At 35.2% G+C, this 22,824-nt stretch overlaps 3 protein-coding genes across 23 annotated transcripts; all 3 read right to left on the reverse strand.

Moving 5' to 3' along the window:
* Positions 1–3,173: 3,173 nt before the first annotated feature.
* LOC112289422 (uncharacterized) lies at positions 3,174–5,196 on the reverse strand. Its single transcript, XM_024534618.3, has 2 exons — positions 4,832–5,196; positions 3,174–4,201 (listed from the first exon to the last, which is right to left on the reverse strand). The coding sequence occupies exons 1-2, from the start codon at positions 4,924–4,926 to the stop codon at positions 3,334–3,336; spliced, it is 963 nt and encodes a 320-aa protein (XP_024390386.1). The 5' UTR covers positions 4,927–5,196; the 3' UTR covers positions 3,174–3,333.
* A 2,297-nt stretch (positions 5,197–7,493) lies between these two features.
* Positions 7,494–9,819, reverse strand: LOC112289688 (uncharacterized). 2 transcript variants are annotated; one of them, XM_024535128.3, is made up of 4 exons: positions 9,275–9,819; positions 9,061–9,134; positions 8,706–8,760; positions 7,494–8,471 (listed from the first exon to the last, which is right to left on the reverse strand). In XM_024535128.3, exons 1-4 carry the CDS (start codon positions 9,355–9,357, stop codon positions 7,610–7,612), a joined length of 1,074 nt encoding a protein of 357 aa, XP_024390896.1. In that variant the 5' UTR covers positions 9,358–9,819; the 3' UTR covers positions 7,494–7,609. The 2 variants fall into 2 exon arrangements, with proteins under 2 accessions (XP_024390896.1, XP_024390897.1); XM_024535129.3 differs by lacking the exon at positions 8,706–8,760 and having other exon boundaries at positions 9,275–9,534.
* Positions 9,820–9,981: 162 nt separating this feature from the next.
* On the reverse strand, positions 9,982–16,004 carry LOC112289686 (putative envelope ADP,ATP carrier protein, chloroplastic). 20 transcript variants are annotated; one of them, XR_016505745.1, is made up of 14 exons: positions 15,872–16,004; positions 15,386–15,510; positions 14,968–15,157; positions 14,390–14,582; positions 13,942–13,998; positions 13,746–13,808; positions 13,400–13,456; positions 12,984–13,067; positions 12,581–12,649; positions 12,334–12,446; positions 11,931–12,100; positions 11,604–11,682; positions 10,673–11,220; positions 9,982–10,546 (listed from the first exon to the last, which is right to left on the reverse strand). XR_016505745.1 is itself a non-coding variant. In XM_090254696.1 (13 exons), exons 3-13 carry the CDS (start codon positions 15,153–15,155, stop codon positions 11,115–11,117), a joined length of 1,179 nt encoding a protein of 392 aa, XP_090110822.1. In that variant the 5' UTR covers positions 15,156–15,157; positions 15,386–15,510; positions 15,872–16,004; the 3' UTR covers positions 9,982–11,114. The 20 variants fall into 20 exon arrangements, 16 of the variants coding, with proteins under 16 accessions (XP_090110822.1, XP_090110819.1, XP_024390890.1 ...); XR_016505743.1 differs by having other exon boundaries at positions 14,390–14,633; XR_016505744.1 differs by having other exon boundaries at positions 14,390–14,633; positions 15,801–15,951.
* Between the last annotated feature and the right edge of the window lie 6,820 nt (positions 16,005–22,824).

Raw genomic sequence — 22,824 nt, forward strand, 5'->3', positions numbered from 1 at the left:
CCGCTACACGACCATAATATGACTGTACCGCTTCCTCTGGTACCATTCTGCTGTTCATTAATTTTTCTCTAAGACGTTCTTTAAAACCAATTGGTCAAAAATGGGCTAAAAATGCATTTTTCAATGCTTTCCAATTGATAAATTGTCCCACAGGTTGGTGGTTATACCACTCAAACGTTGTGTCTTTCAATGTCGCTGGCAGCTATCTCAGCTAAATGTCTTCTGTTCTTCCATTATTGGCTACACACGCTGTCAAGAATTGAGACAAATGTTGATCTGGATCCGCACCTGGAAAACCCCAAAAGTAGGTAATGGCACGATGCTAGTCATTTAATCGCCCACTGCACCCATTTGAACTGCAATCGAAACTGCTGGTCCTCTGGACATCATTAAAGATGCTGGTGTTCTGCTCAATTTCTTATTAAAACAAAAATTGTCTCCTGTAAAAGCCTTTTTCGGACTTCCAAGCCTTCTCGATTGACTATTATTATCTCCAAATAATTTTACTGGTTGAATGAGGTGAAAACAACAGGTTTTGATATACTCTGAATTGGTCTTTATTGGCAAGTGATTTATGTCGATCTTCAGAACCAGTCTTGTTAGGATCAAACGTATTTCTAATTGAGAAGATACCCAAAAGGGTACCTAATTCCTCTGTGCCTTCCTCGTTTTTTGTTAACGGCTTCGAGAGGTTTGCTGGACTATTAGCAGCACTCCCCGCAAGTACTCTTGGCAATTTCTTTAATGGTATGTACTTCTGAAATATTAGAAGTCGATCGTCTTCTGGGTACGATTGAATATGTCGACAAGCATGCAACCATGGCTTAATCCAACTTTGTCGATGCTTCTTTTTCAATTTGCGATCTCGCTCATTACGTAACAAATTTCTTGCTTGCGATCTCTCTGTTCTTTCCTTTGATTGCTTTATTCTCTTTACTGTTAAATTCTCATTCTTAATAACAATACTCTTTCTTCAAATACTACTGAAATCGTCTTCCATTGCCAATTTTCTCACACGTTTGGTAATTAATTCCTAACACTCAAAGCTATTATCACTCCGCGGCAACGATACCAAAATGTGATTGCTCGTTTTACTTATTCTGGAAGAAACCTCCCAATATAAACCCGTGTAGGGAGATTCAAACATGGGGAATGACTAATTGCTTAAGCGTTCACGTTAGGGTCACACAATCAATTACCTCCTAAATGTATCATCTCTATTTTCAATATCTGAATAAACAAGGAAACTACAATCTCCTCCTTCATCTTATTGGTCTCTTCTTTACAGCAATTCAGTTATACCAATAACTACTATTTCCACCAATATATTCATCCTCATAATCTCCAACTGTAATACTGCGCCCTCACAGCTTTCAGCACACAATTATCCTTGTTCCAATCACTGGAATTCTTCACACAAAACTGCCATTCACATTACAGTGTTTCATACAAACACAGACTCATTCTCTCTACTGAACTACAATCAGATTTCAGCATTCAATCTTTCTTCTTCTCAAATAATACCAATCACATTTCCATTCCATAATTCACTTTACAATATTCAGAAACTTTCAATCCTCTTATTTAAAGAAAATAACAAACAAAAGAAAAGAAGTAGCACCAAGCTTACCCCGGCTCACAACTCTCATAGTCTGGCATTTTCTTCCCCTCTCCCATCCTCCTTATACTACCCCGAGATATCAACTCCTATACTACAGATGATAACTACTTTTCTTGACTATTCATCCATTCTACCTGCTGAACCACCTTTTCAGCAGTTATCTATCCATGTTTACACTATACAGTAGGTATCTACATTCCAAAAATAACTACTTATTCTACACTCTATAATAAAATATTTGCCCCAATGGCAAAATGAAAAGATGTATAATCGATAGTACTACTTGTTGCAAGCAGTGATTTGCTACTAATATATTTTGATGTAAAAACAATCTTTTTGAATGGAGATTTAAAAGAAACAATGTATATGGAAGTACCAAAAGGATTTTGTGATTCTAATATAGTGTCGTCTAAAAAAATCATTGAATGAACTCAAACAAGTTCTACAAGCATGGTTTGAAACAATAAATGAATTTTTTCATTAACACAAATTTTCTTTTATAAAAATAAATTACAAACTCTTTTATATTAAGAATGTTATAGAAATTATATTATCAATATTATATGTGGATGACTTATTACTTATATGCTCAAATAAGAAATACTTGGGATATATTAAAAGCTAGCTCATACAAAGATTAGATATTATAGATCTTAGCAATGCAACATTCTATTTACGTGTGAAATTCCTTTGAATCAAAAAAAGAATATTTCTTTCACAAAGAACTTATACTCTACAAATTCTTAAGGAATTTGGAATGGAAGAATGGATCCTTGCATCCTTGGATATACAGACCACCATTACTGGATATACAGACGCATATTGAACTAATTGTAGTATCAACAAAAAATCAATTACAGGTTAAGGGTTTAAATTTGCAAGTGGATTAATTTCTTGATCTTTCAAAAATCAAGATACAATTGCAGTATCATTAACAGATGCAGAGACAAAAGCCTTAGTAGATGGAATTCAAAAGGCTATTCGGTTGAGAACCTTATCAACAAGGATTCACGAAATCATCCTTGATCTTATCACCATCTTTTGTGACAACCAAAGTGCATTGAAAGCTACCGAAAATCCTGTATGTTATGAACAGATGAAACACATTGAATTATGGTTGCACTACATCCATGAAAATACTCTCGCAAGGATTGTAGATAATCTTTACATTCCCACACGAGATCAAATTGCAGACCTTCTTACAAAACCTTTGGCAAAACACAACTTAGAGAAGAGATTGGAATCCAGCATCTGTGTATATGTGCCACTGTTCACGTCGAAATAAATGACTCTTTCTGTGAGTCAGCATGTGTGTATGTATGTGTCCAATACTTAGTCGAGGATCTGTTCCACGCAACGACATTATCATTGTGAGGGATTAAGTTTTACTTATTCGTCACTCTCAATGGTAAGGATGCACGTAACTTGTGCATTTGAGCTAAAACTCGTGAACAGCAGTCTTGCAATGCATCGACCTTAAGAATTCGGCACGAGACGTAGAAATCAAGTACATCGATTAAGTAATGCTCTGACGATGGGAACCTTGCGCACATTTTCAATAAAAAATATTTTTATTGCCACAGAAGAGTTGTTTACACAAGAGAAGCCAGATTCATGACGAGATTGGCTCTGGAGCTAAACAATAACCTAGTACGTATAAGCAAATGATCAGCAACTTGTTCATAATCGGGAAAGTTGTTAGCTACAATCGATTACAAGAATGATAAAAGCTGGGGGCAGTGAAAGGCCATAACGACAACGGCAGTGATGATAGGACACACACGATGCAATATAGCCAGGGGGGCAGCAGGAATGGCAGCGGAGAGTGCGTGTTTCCCCGGCAAAATCACGACGTTGTCGATCAAGGGGCCATACCTATTCGACATGCTCGAGAACATGATACTGGTGGCGGCGCCGCTGCCCTCGTAGATGAAGCTCTGACGAACCCAAGTGATCTGCGTCGGACTGTCAGAACTGTTGTACCTGATCTTGAGGAGCTGCCTGTTGTTCGTGGTGGTTCCGGAAATGGAGGACACCATGAGCGACGGGATGAGATTCAAAGCCGCATTGGGCATCCGAGCAGTATCGAATTGCACGGTGTAGAATTTACCCATCGTGGGATTGGCAGGCAGCGTGGTCCAGATCGATCCTTGAGTGCCATTTGTTGCTGTCGAGTTGGTCGGTTCGTTGAGGTGGATGCAATACTTGCCAGTCGGATCGAAGGATGACATCTTGTAGTCCGGGCCCTGGATGATCTCCACGCCCGCATCCCCCACTGTCCAGTTTGGGATCGGAGTTGATGTGGAGTCGGCATAACTTGTTATATTAACCGTGGTATTACACTTCTCGAAATCACCGTTGTCGATCAGGATGCTGTCCTTGGGTATATTGGAGTTGGCTGCGGTTGTTGTGTTTGGTGAGGGGGCTGCGGCGGTAAATGGCTTTATGTTCATGCCGGTCTCGCTCTCCCACAAATCTGCGTCGAGATCTGAGGAGGAGACTGTGACACTCACAAAGATCTCCGCCCACAGAAGCATCCCGATGCATGCAATCAGTTTACCGACCATGATGTTGCCGAATCTGCACAGGTCTCACATTTCGGCACTGTTAGCTACTGCTTTGTTTTGGCAGTGAACAATACTTCTATGGCAGGGGTATCATTCTGAACTGGTAAATTGAATCGTTACTCCTGCTTGTGCGTTCTCGGCCAATGAACCTGAAAGAATGATTATTCCATACTCGGGACCCAGGATCACACACCGAGCTGCAAGCAGTATCTTAATGTACTCTCGAGATGACACGCGGTTATGTTGGAAGACGGGAATAAGATGGATGGTTTCAATGCCATCGTCTGCGCCATTGAAGCATTGTACATAACTTGATAAAAGAAACACATTATCATTCTTGAATACAGCACACTTCTCTCTTTATGACTTTATCTGCAGTCAACTCTTAAATAATCTGGAAAATATTGGAAGCGAATGACCACAAAAGATGGAAATGGGTAGAAGGATTCCTGACAATACGCTAAATTAAAATCTGCAGTGTTAAACACTAATAACGAAGAACAAAGTTATCCAGGGAATGTCTCGAAAGTCGCAACAGCAGTGATCACTCATATTGCAACGTCCAAATCAACAAGAAAGTTTGAAGTGTGAGAGCTTCACGAGACATGCAAGCCATAAGAAGCATTCCAGTTGATTGTCTTACTTGGCGCTAGACAAGGAAGAAGACCGTCTTTGGGGCGTCATCTGATGAGGCAGGAGGAGGCAATTTGTATGGTGGATCTGAGCCGGCCTTCCCATGGTACCCCAAACTGGACCGGCAACAGTAGACTCTCAGTTTTCTTCCTCTCTCTCTCTCTCTCTCTCTCTCTCGTGATGCCAGCAACAACAATCAAACACTACGAGAATTCCTCTTCAGCGCGCAAATATGACTTTTTCTTATCTCAAACTGGGATGACTGGGGTCAGGTACCCATCGACGGTGCATGGACATCAACGCAACCAAGAGCAGTTACAATTCTCCGGATCTCGTCAAACTCAGCATCATGAGGGGGAAGAAGAAGAATAGGAAGAAGAGCTCGACTACAATTGACAACCAAGGCTTCAGAAAGATGAAGCAGTGACCCCACTGCATCGAATGCGATCTGGTTCCTGGCTGCAGCAAACTGGGAGAATGGGAAGGGGGTGTGTGGGGCACTGGGACGTTGTGAGCGCGGAAGCCGCGCGGCTCACTACAAAAACCGCCTGATTCTCGTCCATCCATTTCACCCGATTTCATCCATCCAGAGGCGCCTCGTCCTATCTCCCCCGTTACTCCGTCACCCATTCTTCGTCCATCCACGACGACGTTCGTCCATTCTCGCTCTACGTCCATCGTTCATCCACTCTTGTTTCTTCTCTCTTTCATATCTTTTTCATTCGTTACTCATTCTTGAGGAACCCATTGTTTGGCTATTAATAAATCCATGGGCTTCCCAAATTAAAAACTTATTTTATTGCTGAGAATAAATGATGTTTTAGTTGTAAATGAAACTTTTTTGAAAGGGTTTAGAAGTATTGAAATTGAGATGAATCCTTGTATTGGAAAAGTTAGGAGTGTAAATAATTTTTATTTGAATATTTGAAGGTTTATTTAAAGCATGTTTGTGGTATGAATATAGACATATCAATAATTTTTACATAATTTTTTTCAAGAGAAGTTGGGTTAATAATTTTTATATAAAACCATGTTTATATATGTTTTACATATAATAAAATATTTTTTAATTAAACATATATAAAAAAACATATTATATTATAAAATAGTTATAAAAATTTTCACTATTTAAAATATATCAAATTTTTATCATTATTATATTTCATTACATAGTTTAAAGTATTAAAATTATGTAGAATGTTTTCATTTTAGAAACCCAATTTTATTTAGGGTATTTCAGTACTTTATTATACATTAAAACTTAATCTTAAGTCTTAATTTACTCTAACATGTAGTATTTAATTCTTTGAAAGAATGTTAAATTAACCGAAGTAAATCTTAAATCAATTCATTTTTGTTTTTATCCTCTTATACCACATCATATATTCCTGACTAGTCCAAAGAATATCATCCTTCTTTACAAATCTTTTGATTTTGTATCTCTAGAGTTCTTTTCTTCATTCACAATTGTTATTGTGTTTGACTAATGCATGTGCAATGAGTGATCAAATTGATTGAGATAAATTCATAATCTTTTTTATATTTCTATGTTACAAATATAATCCATTTTTTTTGTAATCAAACTAAATTTAACAATAAATTTAAACAGCTTCTTTACAACTAAAATTCTTATTCTGTATGCAATCTTTTAAAAAAGTCTTGATTTGAAACAAACCACACTTATATCTATTGCATAATTGAGTTTGTATGTCTACTTTTAATAAACTGTATTTTGTTGCTTTAATAATTATTTTAATATTCATATGCCATTTTCACTTTGTAAATTATATATTTTAATGTAACTATAATATTTTTCAATTACAATATTCCAACTATCTATTCTTCAGGCTGATTTTTTAATGCATCTTTACATCTTCTTCCAATATAATTCGAAAATTGTTCTATTATGACATCAAAGCTTTCATCACCATGTATTGATGTAATGATGAATTTCATTACATCTAATTGTTGGTAATATTACCAAATTATTATTAATAATATCCTTCCAATTAACAAAATTATTGTTAATTTCCTTACTATTTTTATAAAAGCTATAAGTTATTTCTTTGTTAATGATTTTTTTATTTTTGTTTTTTTATTTTTTTTGTAAATTTCTACAAAGTTGTATATTTCTAAAACGAAAATTTTATGCTTTCGACTATTCATTAGTTAATACGAATTGAATCAATTACGGTAATTTCTTTAACCAATTATCAACAATACCTAGTGATATATAGTTTCTAATGCCCCCATTGCATTTTATGGTAAAACATGGAAAAATGTTCCACATAGTTGTACTGAAGAGGTGTGATTCATTGGTGGGGTCCCTTTGGCGGCTCTATGACAATATTTTCATTGGTTTGATTATTTCAGTTATACTAAAGCAATGGGTTTTTTTTTTTTTTTTTTTTTTCAGTTTAATTCCTTTGGTCATGATACAAAGCTATTATCCGTTGCTTAAATTCCTTCAAATTCTCCAACAACCACTTAAACTAATTGAAAATTACATTCAAGGGCATGATGATACACCACTTGCTCTTCTTTTCAATTTTCCTCCAACCTCAAAAAAACAGCGCAAGAATAAGAGTGCACAAAACGGAAACCAACTTAACAAGAGAGTTTGAAACATTTCTCTACTGAAAAAAAGTATTAAAAAAAATTATAATAACAAATAAAAATAAGTCTCTAAATAGAGTAGAAGTTTGATTGATGTGGGTATCTTATCGGGCCATACAAAAATGTGATGCGAAGCCTATACACAAGCCAAACACTTAGAGAACGAGTGTTCTCATAACCAAGGCAGGGGCTCTCTACAAAACCAAAAGTCCTGAAACTGCAGGTATCCTGCAATATCCTTGTTGAGCACAATGCTTGTTACGTCAACAATAGTAGCATTCTGCAGAGTGAATTGATCCAGTGGCACTGAAAGTGGAGTGATAACCTCATCCCAGTTGTACACATGTGTGAACTGACCTGTTTTTGCAATGGTATACAACAATTCCCTCTTTGATGGTGAGCCTGCTTGCTTCACCTCTGCTAATATGTGATGCACCCTGTGCTCGGAAAGGAGATTCTTAGCCCCAGCAAAGACATTCACTTCATATCCTTCGGTGTCTATCTTCATGAGGAGCACATCTTCATCAACAATGCTGTCAAGCCTTGTGACCTCCACTGTTTCCAGCAATCGTCTCCTCAGGAATCCGTTCAGAGCCCATGTATCTGTCTGCTTGTACATGGCTTTTGTGTCCGCTTGGCCTACACCTTTCTGGAATAAGTTAATTTGATCGTAATTGTTTAGAGCTCTGGAGAGGTTGAGGTAGCGAAGAGCCACAGAATTGGGCTCAAAAGATTTCACTCGGCACCCGTAAGACGCCGCTATGAGTGAGAAGTAGCCTACATGGGCACCGATGTCTATTACGAGATTTCTGCCTCCTCTGCAGCCATGGCGTTTTAAAACAGTGTGAAAGATCATTGATTCCACTGGCGACCAGTAACCTAAGTTTCTCACTTTGTCACAGATGTCGCAGTAGCAGTTGCTGCAGACGAACATGAAGAAGGGCCGACTCATCGCCTCCATGATCTCTACTAGGTGAATTGTAGGCTTGCCGACTTGCCCGTGTTGCATGGCCTCTTTAAGCAAGCCACTCAACCTGGGAATCAAAATACACACGATTCTCACTCTGGTGCTTTGGCACATGAGAACTAAATCATCGACTTGGGCAGTTCTACGTTGAACTGCAACCTACCCGGAGTTAGGACCAACAGACTACGGTGAAGACAGACATAAATCAACAGTGCTTCAGGGGTTAAAAGTACAAAGATGGGGATTATCAGTGAAAGGAACACTATGAGAGTACAAGTAGAGTAACGTAGGGAAATATTACTCCATAGATGACTCCTGATCCGTGCTGAATCCTGCATCACCATTTTGCTGGCCAGCTGAAATAAAACAAAAACCAGTCATACCTCTATCGCTCAGAAGCAAGCGGATTCGAGGAGAAAAAGTCTATAATACGCTTTCCTTCTGCAAAGATCCCTCACCACGCCTACCGACAAAATTTCGAGAGTCACACAGAATGCCTGGACCTATGCGTCAGGAACCAACATGACAATTGCTCGTCGAAACAGAAACTGCCGTACAGAATCAAGCCTCTTGCTGCTGATGGGTAGTTAACATAATCACCTAAAAACCCTAAAAAACAATCCATATTGTAATCTGAGCACATCGACTCAACTCACCTAAGCCTTTGGAAAAGCCCGCCATATTCCTCGACAACTCCTCCTTCCGTCCCAGAGTGCACGTATTGTCGTACCTATCATTCAGAAAACCACACAAACACATGACCTTTCCAAACTCTCCACATTTAAAAAGATGCGAAGAGACATGCACCGAAAACAGACACTTTGGGAAGCTGATCAACGATCGAAGATGTACACAGGGAGTTCAACTTACTGCACCAGGGTAAACCATAGCCCGATCAACACTACCACCATCACAACGACCTTCATCCTACCGCGGCTCGCAACCAACGTCATTGCGATTGAGGGAAGAAACAGCAGCTTCTGCTAAAAAAACAAAAAGTCAGGCAGCCAGTCGGTGAATCAGACAACCAGCCTCTCTAACACTATCTTTACGGAGCTGAGAATTGCGTGACAACTGAGAGCAGCAGGTTGGCTTCGGCGAATCACGGGGCAAGCTGCATCACGGATCCCTCACAAAACCGCGCCGATCTCGAACCAACACGTTGGCAAAAAATGCCACATTCTGCAACTAAAGATTTGGTGAACAGTAAAAAGCCACACTTTGCGCGTCTCCTCTAAGGGAACTCAACCGAGATTAAAGCTATTTGCAGGGGAATATACATTGGACCCGCCTTTGTTCTTCCCTTCTTGTTCCACTTCTTGCATGCATTTATTCTCTTTGTAATTTTTTTGCTTGTGTGTTTTATTATTTTATTTAGTTATTGTGCCATACTTGGTTGTCTTGTTTGTATTATAATTTATTATTGTATTGCACATCACAGCACAACAAAAATTTGCTTTTACATATTGCTTCTAAAGCAAAAGTTCCAATTACCAATATGTGTAAGTACTTGTAAAATCATCCATTCAAAAAATTCAAAGTTTGATAAAATCATTAAAAAAGAAAAGAAAAGAAAAGAAAAGAAAGTGATGTGCTTTTGTGATTATTTTTGTTTTTTGGAGAAAACAAACATGTCTTTCTCACCACATCAACTCGGGATCTGGGACCCATTCTGCAACATTGCAATGCACACGGCTGACCTTCAATGCATAAAAGAAAACCCAGAGTGAAGAAAGAGGTTCTTGTGCTACTCTCAAATGCTTCTGAGGCATGGCAGCCTCCAATGAAGATCTGAAGAGCTCCTACTCGTCTGCTTCAAAACAGCACTACATCTGGGGGATCGTCTCTCCCAACTGGTTACCTTCAACCAATAGGGCTCCCTGCAGTAAAGAACCCCACAACTGGAAGTATTTATCGAGTATTTTACCGATGCGGCTTGTCTTGTTGGAGAGTTCCTTGAGTCTTCAAGCCTCGCCCACACCCAACTCCCAACACGAGCAGCCACAAATATACTGGACTGGAGACTCGTGGTCGCCCAAATGTATGAGCTGACTCTGGGATTTATCAGCACCATCTCAGTAAGGAGTACAGCTCGTCACAATCTTACTACTGCTGAGGTTAATGTCGACGAAGGTGTCACATCTAGCATGCACAAATTCCACCGACACCCACTTGTCACTAAGACTGTTTAACTTTACTATAGTTACCATGCAAGTCTATCACTTGTCAAGGTGAAGACACATAAACTGAATCCTTGTCAATGAGTACCTTGGGTCACTATGAAATTGCAATAAATTTCCTTCATTGACAGTAAAAAGTTGATATTTTCTCGAGTTTAACGAAAAAATAGTAAAAGGTGACTCGTATCGAAATTCCTTCACACACTGGTCTCGCCTGGGCACCACACTATCTCTTGAACTAAAAGCAGGTGGTCAGTTAACACTAAGATCTACGAATAGAATACGGGTGGTAGGATACGGCGGATCGTGGTGAAGGATCTGCATGGACAATTTGAATGTGTTATCAATAACTAAAAAGTCAGCCAAGACTGTCACTTTCTGGATACACTGTCCTAGCCTACAAAAGGTTTGTCCCATCATTGACAAGCATCCTCAAATGGTTGGGAATCTTCAATTGAATAAAGTGACTACCATCCAAGCCAAAATTGTAAATGTGGACTAAGTAAATGAATTAAAAATAATGTCGACGTCTAAGAACTGGTGAAAGATTTCTGATGCTCTTCGAGAACTCTCTGGTACTCAGCCTGGCTAGCGGTAATTAGATTCTTGGCAGCATCAAAGGTCGTCAATCGAATACTACAAACAAGAGTCGAGAATCGTTAGTTCATCTGCAAAAGAGGAGAGCTCAACATTGGATCCTCACTCGAATGGGTGTTTTAGAACAACTCAGTAATTTAAAAGCAAAGCAAAAACCCTTAACATTAAATATACCAAGTGTTCAAATTCGTCTAAGATAAATAAATAAATAAATAAATAAAAGAAGAAGAAAAAAGACGTTGAGATAGACATCCTTAAATATCAAACTTAGGGACTAGTGTGGGTCAACTTATTCGACGATGATCTAACGAATTAAAACTGACTCTCTTCGCATATTCATAAGCACTGGCATACACCTACATGGTACAACCCTTGTCAACTGGCACATCTTGTGAACAGCATGAATGATTAAGATATGATACCTGCTGTTTGGGAGGTTTTTCAGCACGTTCGGAACAAAACCGCGGTACAAACCATGGAAACCATCTCGAGCAACAATACCTAAAAGGAGATTCAGATAAATACACAATTAGGGGAATGTCTTCATGATATTGTGGAGGATCGTTCTCAAAAAGATTTACAAGTATATTCCATGTTTTACTTTTTGTTAGTGAACTTATAACAATCAACCTATAACGGGCTACATCATATCCAAAAAGTATTGCACAGAAGTCACTCAAAATTTATACATGGATAGTTTCATTCTACCCTTCTACATCCATCTACAAAAACGTGGTAAAATGACGCACCTGGAATAGCATCAAGAAAAGAGTTGAACGGTGAGCCCTTCATTTGCATTTGCCGCCGTGCAGTGTCAAGCGGATAACACATGGTCGTAGCGAAGGAGGCCGACACTAAGGCTGTCAGAAATGACGCTTCAGGCTTTTTCCTTAATTCCTCTGGAAGAGATTTCTTGACCCTGCTCGTAATCAAGAATACCAAGTAATCAGTTTGTAAATAAATCGTTCTCTAGAACCAGAAAATGCGGAGCTCTGTCTGTCAGAAGTACAAATAAATGCGACATATGTGCATCATAGATAATACAGATGACCATCCAATAGATCAGAATCGACAACATCATAGCCACAATACGACGTGTAAAATGCCATCTAATAAATATAAGCCCATGAAATTTTTTGTAGGTGAACGTACAAGTCAAACACGCAGAAATTAAGAGCGATATATGGTGCAATGCCCAATAGAGATGGTCCCAGCCCTTTGTAAAATGATTTTAATCCCTCTTCTCGAAGCATTGTTCCCGCCACCTGGAAAAAAGACTGATTCAATAAAAGCTACGAGCTTGGAAAGCACTCAAAAGAAGGTACTAAACTACACGTGGACTAATGTTCAATATGCAAATGACTATCCAGATTGTGAGAAATTCCTGCATTCAATGTACCTGACCCATCGATCTCGTAGTTGAATCAACAGCCAACCGCAAACGCAATACATCCAATGGATATGTCACCTGGAAGGTGCAGCACAAAAAAAAATCATGTTAAGACAATCTACCATCATCCCACTTTCCGTGTGTCGATCTCCACGACTACTTCCATCCTACTAAGAAAATTCGCAGATTGATAGATTACACTGGCGGCATTGAACACAGCGCTTCAATCACCTTTTTGTTAGTACACTTCCTAATGCCAAGACAAAAAATAAAGCTCCCATGACCAGGTCAAACTGGTGATGAATGCAGTAAACCGAGAAAATAAAAAAGATAAAAGTTAGGTTCCCGAAAAACAAATTCAGAAAACAACTTATCATAGGTGGATCCCAACTCTACACAGCTCAATGCTTACCAAAGTAGAGGTCATGCCAGCACATGCGCCTGCAGCAAGTCTACCGACAATTGAAAGTTCTTCATCTTCACCTTTGAACAATTTCTGTAGGCAAAAATCACAACGTAACAGGGCGTCAGGAGTGCATCCATCATCCTATGCGACACACAATCGAATCAAGATGTAAATCGTAAGAATTTCTCAGTGAATTTCTTACAGAATACAAGAGAGTAGCATGATTTGCAGACTGAACAGAAATTAAGGAAATGCTGATCTATTCCGCAAAAGATCTTGCATTCTAGCACCATTGGGACTAAAACGAAACATCATAATGCAGTTATCCAGAACCCATATGTCAAGAAGCAACTTGACGCAACCGAACCCATGGTCATGAGAATCGTTTCTAATTAACCAAGGTAATCAATGCAGAGGATGACCTTGTAAGCTTCATATGCAAAGAGTTGTACAGCGCTGTAAGGTATGACACGGACAACCTTCACATGTGCCATACCAGAATAATCAATAGTCAGAAGAAATAAACAGAAGAGCTTCTTCAGAGGACATCAATAAAAACTAAAGCCACTGGAAAAGCTGCTCCAAAAGAGAGAATAAGGTTGAAACTGTTTGAAAAAAGACGTGATAGCAGAGACATGAAAAATAAAAAGGAACTTCGATTTTACAGAAGAGGATACTATTAATCAAAGATTAAATCCTCTCCACAAGAGGAAACAATTTCAACAACCGACTGTGTGCCAAGTTGAACCTATTGCTCTAAGCAAATACCTGTGGAACATTTCCTTTCCAAAAACCTGCCATGCCTTCTTGATTCCCTATGTGAGATACTGCCTGCAGCAGATGATGTAAAATAAGCGCAGGTTCAGAGAAATCAAAAGTATAACTTCCTAACAGCAGTTGCAAAAAAAGAACTGAAAAGTCCCATTGTTGAGGATAATGCTAGATAAGATATGGCTTGGTGTACCTCCAGGAGTCCAATGCTCTTGCTGCTACCTTCTTGTGCCATCCGTACTCCGTGCACCTGCACATCCAGCCTTGCGTTTAGAAACAAATATGCAAGCTTGTGTGAGATTGTAAGGCTTCTACACAGAAACAAACATTCAAGCATTCAAGCACTCTAAAAACAACATTGTCGGCATCTACTACTGGTACATTTCCTAACTTTTGAAAAACTTTAACAGGAAATGCACACACGGAAGCAATTTGAGAGTGCCTAATACATGAATGTCGAATTTCACTTCAATTTAAACAAGCGATACGTATTATCGAGTGGAACTAATTTCAAGAGCAGTGTGTGTTTGATCTACAAGTATACACATTTACATGCAGTTGCCAGCATTAGTCGACAAATAGTTTTGAAGAAATTGGCAGATTTGGAGTTAGACCGCGATACACAACTCATGGACGCTCACCTGCATAAGAAGCTTTACTCTATCCAATGGAGCTGTAACTGTCTTTGCAGCTGCACCAGCCATAGCTCCCGCAAAGAACAGAGCCACCTCTCTTGGCACAAAACTTATAAGAGCCAGAGGATGCTTTAGTAGCTTATCAAAACCAGGAACTTCTGGAACTCTAAATTGCGCCTCCAACTCATCTATCTCCTGACTGCCACCCCCTGCTGCGTTAGCGGTTAATGCACCAGGGAACGCCGTCATTCTGGACATACCGAAAAATTTCAGGAAAAACTCACAACTTACAGTCACTCCAGAAGGTTCACTCATAATCTACATTCGTAATAGCAAAAGTCAGGACCGCCATGAAATGATACACCGGTGTTCATAATACACGTTCTGATGCATGAGAGTGTAAGAAAGCACGTTCTGGATGTTGTTACAACAATGCATAGACAAGAACCATTCGTCGGGTCAAAGAAATTTAAAAGTCCTCCAGACCCGAATAGGAAGTGAAATAGTCTGTGGTACATGAAAGCACCTCATACTTCCAATATGAGATCAAAACGATACAGATGCTCACAGAAACAATGCTGTACCTGGTAGATAAAACAGCGGTTCCCAAGGGCTTCTGTTGATGAATGCCTCGTGATGTTTGGCGACTCTTCCATTGCCACGCATTGGGCAACTCAATTCTGCAAAACTTAGTCAAGCGAAAGCCCTGCTGAAGCTTCTTATCATAGGCCCTCTGACCGATTTGAAATGCATTTTCGACCGCATTGAGCATACCTGCAAGGTGGTCATCGCTCATGAGCTTCTGCAGACGGAAACCCCTGGGGTTTGAGGCTTTCCAGAAGACTTTATTAACCTGGACGCTTCTGCGAGTGTCTCCTACTCCATTCTTTCCCTCAACCGAACCTGAGCTAGAATGGGAAGTGAGCGCCATGAGAAAGCGCTGCTCCTCCCAAGATAAGGATTCAATGGGATTCAATGGAAGATAATTCCACTAAAACACACCTCAAATTGTCAATCTCCAAACCCAAAGCGCCGACGCGGACACCGACAACACTCCGTCAAATCTCAAATTCCTCACTCGACGCGAGGAACTCCCTTGTCAGCTCAAGCTGCAATTAGCTCGCCTACTACAATAACAAACCGACCACTTCAGTTCCAAATTAAGGTTCGCACAGCCACGGCATTGAAGCAGTAGAGAACACGATAAAATTGAAATAACAATAGGAAGAATACCAATCACACTTCGACGCAGCTTCCAAGTCTCACGTGCACTCAACGTCGACAGAAACTAAACAATAACAACGCTACCCCCGGAATTCACCAAACGGAACCCCACATCTATCCACTCAAGCCACGAAGCGACTACCAAGCTCGACCCTCATAACCCCCCCCCCCCAGCAAAAACCCTCGCTCCGACCTGGAGAAACAATCAAAATTCACAAGGAAATTCTGATGAAGAAGCGCCAGAGCGATCGAAAGTGGCATTACCACCACAGGGAATGGCAATGCAGCATTCGGGCAACGCCGCAGGCCGGAAGCATTCCCAGCGCGGCGAGAGTGCCGCACCAACGTGCTCGACAAGCTTAGAAAAACTCACTCGAAGTGGATAGACCTTCTCCCCAGGCTTTTTTTTTCAAAGCGGGGCACACTACGTCGACCCCTTCGAGGCTGGTAGGTCGGTTGCAGCCTTAATTTCGACCTCCACGTAGCAAGCTTTTCCCTTTCCCTCTCCACAAACTGATACTCGCATAAAAAACTACTTTCACCGCGGATAAAAGGCAATGAACTAACGAATGAACGAACGAAAGCACGCAGACACGCTCGAGTGAAGACTGGATGAACGTGGTGAAGCCCCGTCGTCGATCCAGGGGATGGATGAAAAAGTGGATGAGTTTGATGTGGGTGTGTCACGTCATCACTTCTCAGTTTTTTTCCTTGTTAATAATATTATTCCTTGTTGATAATATTAATAATATTTAATATTCCGTGTTATCACAGACTACCATCATCAGAAGGTGGTGTATTCTTCATATATAGCTTGGCATAGAGTGTTTAACTTGAAACTAGTAATTATAACTCAATACTAATTTGGACTTAAAAATTCTTAGAACTTCAATTATGTCCTTTTTATAATCTTTCAATCCAAGTCATATAAATTCTTTAATTTTTTAAATAAAAAATAGATTACTCTTATTAAATTGAACATTGTCAAAGACACAAAGATAAGAAGAAATACAGTAAATAAATATCGGATTAGGAACATGACTACCTTTAAGATTAGAAACAAGGCAACAATTGTGTTGCTCAAAAACTTGTAGTGGCAAATGTAAAAAATAAGTAACTAATTCAAAAAAAATATATACATATGTTTTACAAAAATATGTAATTATTATACAAATTTATTACAATGGGTTTATCTTACTTTCAACCATCCACAGTCATATGCAATCCAAAAATAAAGATATCATATTCACAAAATAATGAGAAATATAGTAAAGAAAATTAAAACTTATTTAGCATATTATATATATATATATATATATATATACACTATAGTTAGATGGATATTTTTAACAATATTTATCAATGTATTAATATAACCATAATACTTTTAGTTTAATCACAGGTCATTATGAGAGCTATTGTTTATATGAAAATCATCTAAAAACTCTAACATTAATTATGCTATCTTGGTAATTCGGCCAAATTTTTTAAAATTACTAATGTACTCAAACAATTTACGTCAAATGCTTCATAGTATGATATATTTGTAACAATAGACATCCAACTGGTTTGAATTGTATGAAAGAAAGCAAATCTAAAGTTAATATATATATATATATATATATATATATATATAGAGTTTTTTTTTTTTTTTTTTTTTTTTTTTTGTAATACCATTAAAACACCATTAATTGTTTTCAAATCAAGATATTTCTTTTTGAAATACTTAATTACTAACTCTAGAGACAACAAATAGTTTTGACACCTCGATCATTATATATAATGATCTAGTGCCTCCAATAAAAAAATATATATATATATATATATATATATATATATATATATATATATTATAAGGCTAGTACATTATATATATAGACTCATTTAACATAATTATTTGAACTCTTAATAATTAATATTAAAAATAGATATTGGCACTTGTTTATAATTTCAATTTTTTTAAGTTATGTTTTTTTTAAAAAATTTTAAAATTAAAATATATTATTGAAGCTTCACATGCTGAATAATAAAATATTTTAATTTAATCATAAATCATAATTGATGATTATTTTTATCTATTTCTTAATTTATGAACTAATTACTGAATCATTTTATAAATATTTAAAGAGCTTATTTAAGTTAATAAGAAAAACTATATATATATATATATATATATATATATATATAAACTTTTATTAATAATATGCAATTTTAGTAATAAAATTTATATAATCATATAATTTTATGAATCATATATATATATATATATATATATATATATAGTTTGATATGTATATTTTATTTTATCTTGATAATTTAAACTTTAAGTTTTAAACTTTAACTTATTAACAAAACAAAACTATTTTAAAATTTAAATCAAATATTTTTATGAAATTTATTTTTATTTTTTATATATTTTTTAATTTCATGATCTTTTTTTGTTGCACGACTCTCTTTATATACATACTAAATTTAACATAAAGTCACCAATAATCATCAAGACTTTTTGTAAGATAAAAAAAATAAAAAATAAAATATAAAAAATATTTGGTCTTATCTAAAACTTCTAGTTCCATAAATAAAAAATCCTTCATTTTTCCTTTTTATTTAAAGAGTGGAAATTGGGTTTTTTAATATAATTAAATAAGATTTAAAGGCTTGGAGAAAATTTTAGGAGTCTTAAGAACTTTATATAAAAAATTCTAGAAAACTTTTAAAAAATCTTTGCTTATTATGAAATACTACAAAGGCTCTTAAAAGGCCTCAAAAAAAATGTAAATTGACTAATAAACATTAGATTGAATTAAAAGATTTTAGAAGATTTGGAAATTTTTTAAATATTTATATTTTTACAAATTACATATATATATTAAATTGATTATTGAGAAGGTTTGGTGGTGAAGATATGGTAGACCATTGTCATAGTATGTGAAATCTTGCTTGAAAATGGGCTAACTATTAGCTATGGAAGATAAAAGAGAATTGCAACAATAAATCCTAACAACTCTAATAGAATCATGTATAAAGTGCAATTAAAGCTTAATTAACATAATCAAATATTGATGAATTTCAAATAAATATTCATAGATATTACAAAAGAAACACAAAAAAAACCTAAAGAACTTCTAAAGAAATCATAAAGAAATAATAGAGAAAATCAAAAGAAATTCTAAAGAAATTCAAAGAAAATCTTAAAGAAATCATAAAAAACCATAAAGAAATCATAAAAAATTCTAATAAAATCCTAATGAAACCATAAAAGAATCCAAAAGAAATCTAAATAAAATCTTTAAGAAATTCTAAAGAAATTCTAAACAAATCCTAAAGAAATCCTAATTAGATCCTAAATCCTTAATCAAATACTAATCAATTCCTAAATAGATTCTAACCAAAACCTAATTAATTAAAACCAATCCTAGAGCAAATATAAAACCTCAATTTTTATTGAATAAACCATTGGTCTTAATTAAAAAATTTTGCACCTCTCAAATCCTTAATTAAAAATAAACATAATAATTTTGAAGAGAATCGAATTTATAAAATGAGAAAAAAAAATATCATAATCTACTTGGATGTGAGTTGCTTCCATATCTTTGACATTAATATTGATTTTTCCACAACAATAATTCCTAATTTTATTATTAATTTATTTTCAAATTTTTCAGAGGTGTTAGAAGTCAAGTCAAATATTAGTTTCAACAAAAATCCCTTCAATCCAATTGAGAGATTGTTGCAAATTTTAGATAACCTTACTAGACTTAAAATCCAATTTTCAAGATCTTAACCTATGTGAACTTCAATAACCTCTAATCTGATCATTTAATTAAGCTCAAATTTATAACATATGTTCAATACAATTATATACACAATCCCAAAAAAATTCATTTATAGATGTACTACAAAACTCACAAAATGTCTCAAATTATAAATCTAATTTTATTTCATAAAATATGAAGTCACCCAAAACAATTCTAACTTTGTAAAGCTTTTACAAATTCATTACAAATTCAAATCACTCAAAACCAATACTTCAAAAAATTCTATAAAGTCTTCTTCCAAATTCTTCTTTCTGATTTATAAAAAAATCCTGAAGTCACTGTAGGTGTGCAGTTTTCTACCTTAGATTCTGACTTTGAACCTGATTTGCAACTAGTTCTTTTTAGGTATCAATCCAACGTATTTTAGGAATTTTTAAACACAATCCTATCCTCATCTTTATCTTAATGTCAACTAGATCAATTATTTATCTCATCTATCTTATTTTTACTAGTTTATGGCCTTTCTAAGGTAATAAAAGAGTTTCTATAGCCTAAGAAGAAAATTTGATAAATAATTTTTATCTACTGGCTATTAATAAAAATAAATAATCTAAAAGACTTTCATAAATCTTTTTTTAATTATCTTGAGTTCTTATTGAATCAAGATGGTTGAATATTAATTAGAAATCAATTTTTTTAATATTTTCACTATATAATTGTGTTATAATATGATACTACAAGGGATGACTTTGCATCTTAAAGACAACTAAGAGTCATCTAAGAGGCAAGTAGGAAACATCCAAGAGACATTGAGAGGAAAACTTGGAATATCTTGGAAACATCTTCCTGATATTTTTGAGGTCTCAAGGTGACTTAAGAGAGTGATGAGAGGTACAAAGGGCATTGTTGATGAGTTGTTTATTTTGGCTAATAAAAAGATTTTGGATCTTAGATTAGAGTCTATTGTAATTGATTGGAATCTTTGATTAAAATAAGATTTTAGAATAATATTTAAGACAAATATATCTATCTATGTATAAAGTTTGAGGGACAAAAATTAATCAAATCAAGGAGAAACAAAGTACTTAATCAAAAAGGATCCAACAAATTTTTAAATCAAGGACAACAATTTTGAGGGATTAGAACTTGGTATCTATAAGAGGTATGATTATGAGATTTAGATTGCAATTGTTTTGTAAAGTCTAAAATAGAATTCTAAAGTTTCAATTTATTATGAAATTTGATTTTGGAGATATATACAAAAGAATAATTCGATGTGTGAATAAAAAAAAAGACAATGACTAAAAATTTAGCTTAGTTAATTTATTTTCTATAAATAATTTAAATCATCAATTACTTTAAAAATTTGATTTTGAAAAGAAAATAAGATATGAAATCTATTTCAAAAGGTTTCAAATCATTCTATTAATTTTATATTAAGTTATAAAATTTCAAAATAAGATAGGTTAGATTAGGTGCAAGTAAATTTTTTTGTGATAATTTGGTCCAAACAAGTGTAAAGGAGAGGATATAAACTAACTAAGATATATAGAAGTAATAAAGATCTCTACAACAAGAAACTTTGTACTTTCTTGGATCAACAACAAAATTCTTGATAATGTATATATTTATTCTTCATTATTTGTTTTGATGATAATAATTTCAACTTATGTATTTTATTTGGTTTGTAGAAAAACTATTTGTAGTTATCATGACTAAAATTAATAATACAAGATATGATTTCTTATAGACTTCCTATGTTTTATTTTATCATGTATTTTTTTATGCTATGAGTTAAATTATTAAAGAAAAAACACTATGAATACTTAGCATCAAGAAGGTTACACACAAAAAAAGTATGGAGTAAGATATCTTTTACTTCCAACATTTAATATTTATAGGTGGTGGTTGTTGCCGTAAAAGATAACTTCTACTCTTTGACTTTTATACACATGGTCTTAGGATCCTTTTGCATCTTACTTATCTCAAGGATATACTATAGTGTTAGGATCCTTTGGCATCATACTAACCATAAGGATATCCTATGCTAAAAATTAATTACTCTTACTTAGTCTTTGAATATTTCATAGTTCATACTTTATTCTCTTGATTTTAATTTTTGGTCCTTGATCTCATCATATATTTATAAGATACTTCTTTTAACCACGAAGAGTCAAAATTTTGATCATTAGCAACTTACCTAAGATAATATATTTTACAAGATAACTTATTTTATTTTTATTTTTACTTATTTACTTTAATACTCTCATTTTTTTATTGATCAAAAGACTTTTAATTCTAATGCCTTTGTCAACATGTGATTTCTATCATCTAGTAATACTTTTGTCAAGAAATTAGGAATTATATCTTTTGTTGTACAATACTTCATATCAATCACTCCTATTTTAATCTTCTTTCTTATCAAGTGATTTTAAATGCCAATATATTTGGTTCTTGAATGATGCTTTGGATTCTTTGTAAATACAAGACATCTTTGATTGTCACATTTATTTGCAGTTGCTTTCATTTGCAATACTCCAATATCCTTTAAAACTTGTCTCAGCTATATTACCTCCATTGCACCATGGCTTGCTGTCATGTACTCTGCCTCCATTATTGATCTTGCAATTGTTGGTTGTTTCTTACAATTCTACAAAATAGCTTCTATTCCAAAAAAAAATACATATCATGTTGATATTCTATTATTTTCATTTTCAACCTAATTTCCATCACAATAACCATGCAAACTAATGTTATTACTTCTAAGGCACAATTCGAGATACAAAGTACCTTTAAGTATTTCATGATCCTTTTAATGGTTGCCTAATAGATTGATCTAACCTTTGATATGTGTTGGCTCACAACATTCACTGCATATATAAGATCCACTCTTATACCAACTATTGCATACATAAGTGAATCTACTATTGCCTTGTATAGAACACCTTACATTTAGCCTTCAACTTTAGAAAAATTTTCATCTATAAGCTTTATCAACTTCAAATTGGTATCCAAAGGTGTTCGAATAGGCTTACACTCTTTTATATTGAATTTTTTCAACACTGCTTCAATATACTTGATTTGGCTTATTATAATGGTCTTTTTAACACAATTTCTCATAAACTCCACTTCTAAATAATAATGAAGTTCTTCCAAATCACTCATGTCATACTTCTTTTCTAACTTTGTCTTCAATTAATTCATCATCTTTATAATATTAATTATGATGACCAAACCATCAATATAGAGAATGACAATCAATATAAACTCACTTCATTGTATGACATATAAAGAATGATCAGATTCACTCCTTCCAAATCCTTCATTCATAAAGAATGTATCAATGCATTGATACCATGCTAATAGAGATTAATTGAGTCCATACAAAGTTTTTTTCAACTTATAAACAAGATGTCATTTTTTTTCTTCTACAAATCTTTGAAGTTGATTCATATGTAT

The sequence above is a fragment of the Physcomitrium patens genome, chromosome 12 (assembly GCF_059467195.1).
Source record: "Physcomitrium patens ecotype Gransden chromosome 12, ASM5946719v1, whole genome shotgun sequence".
Lineage (NCBI taxonomy): Eukaryota > Viridiplantae > Streptophyta > Bryopsida > Funariales > Funariaceae > Physcomitrium > Physcomitrium patens.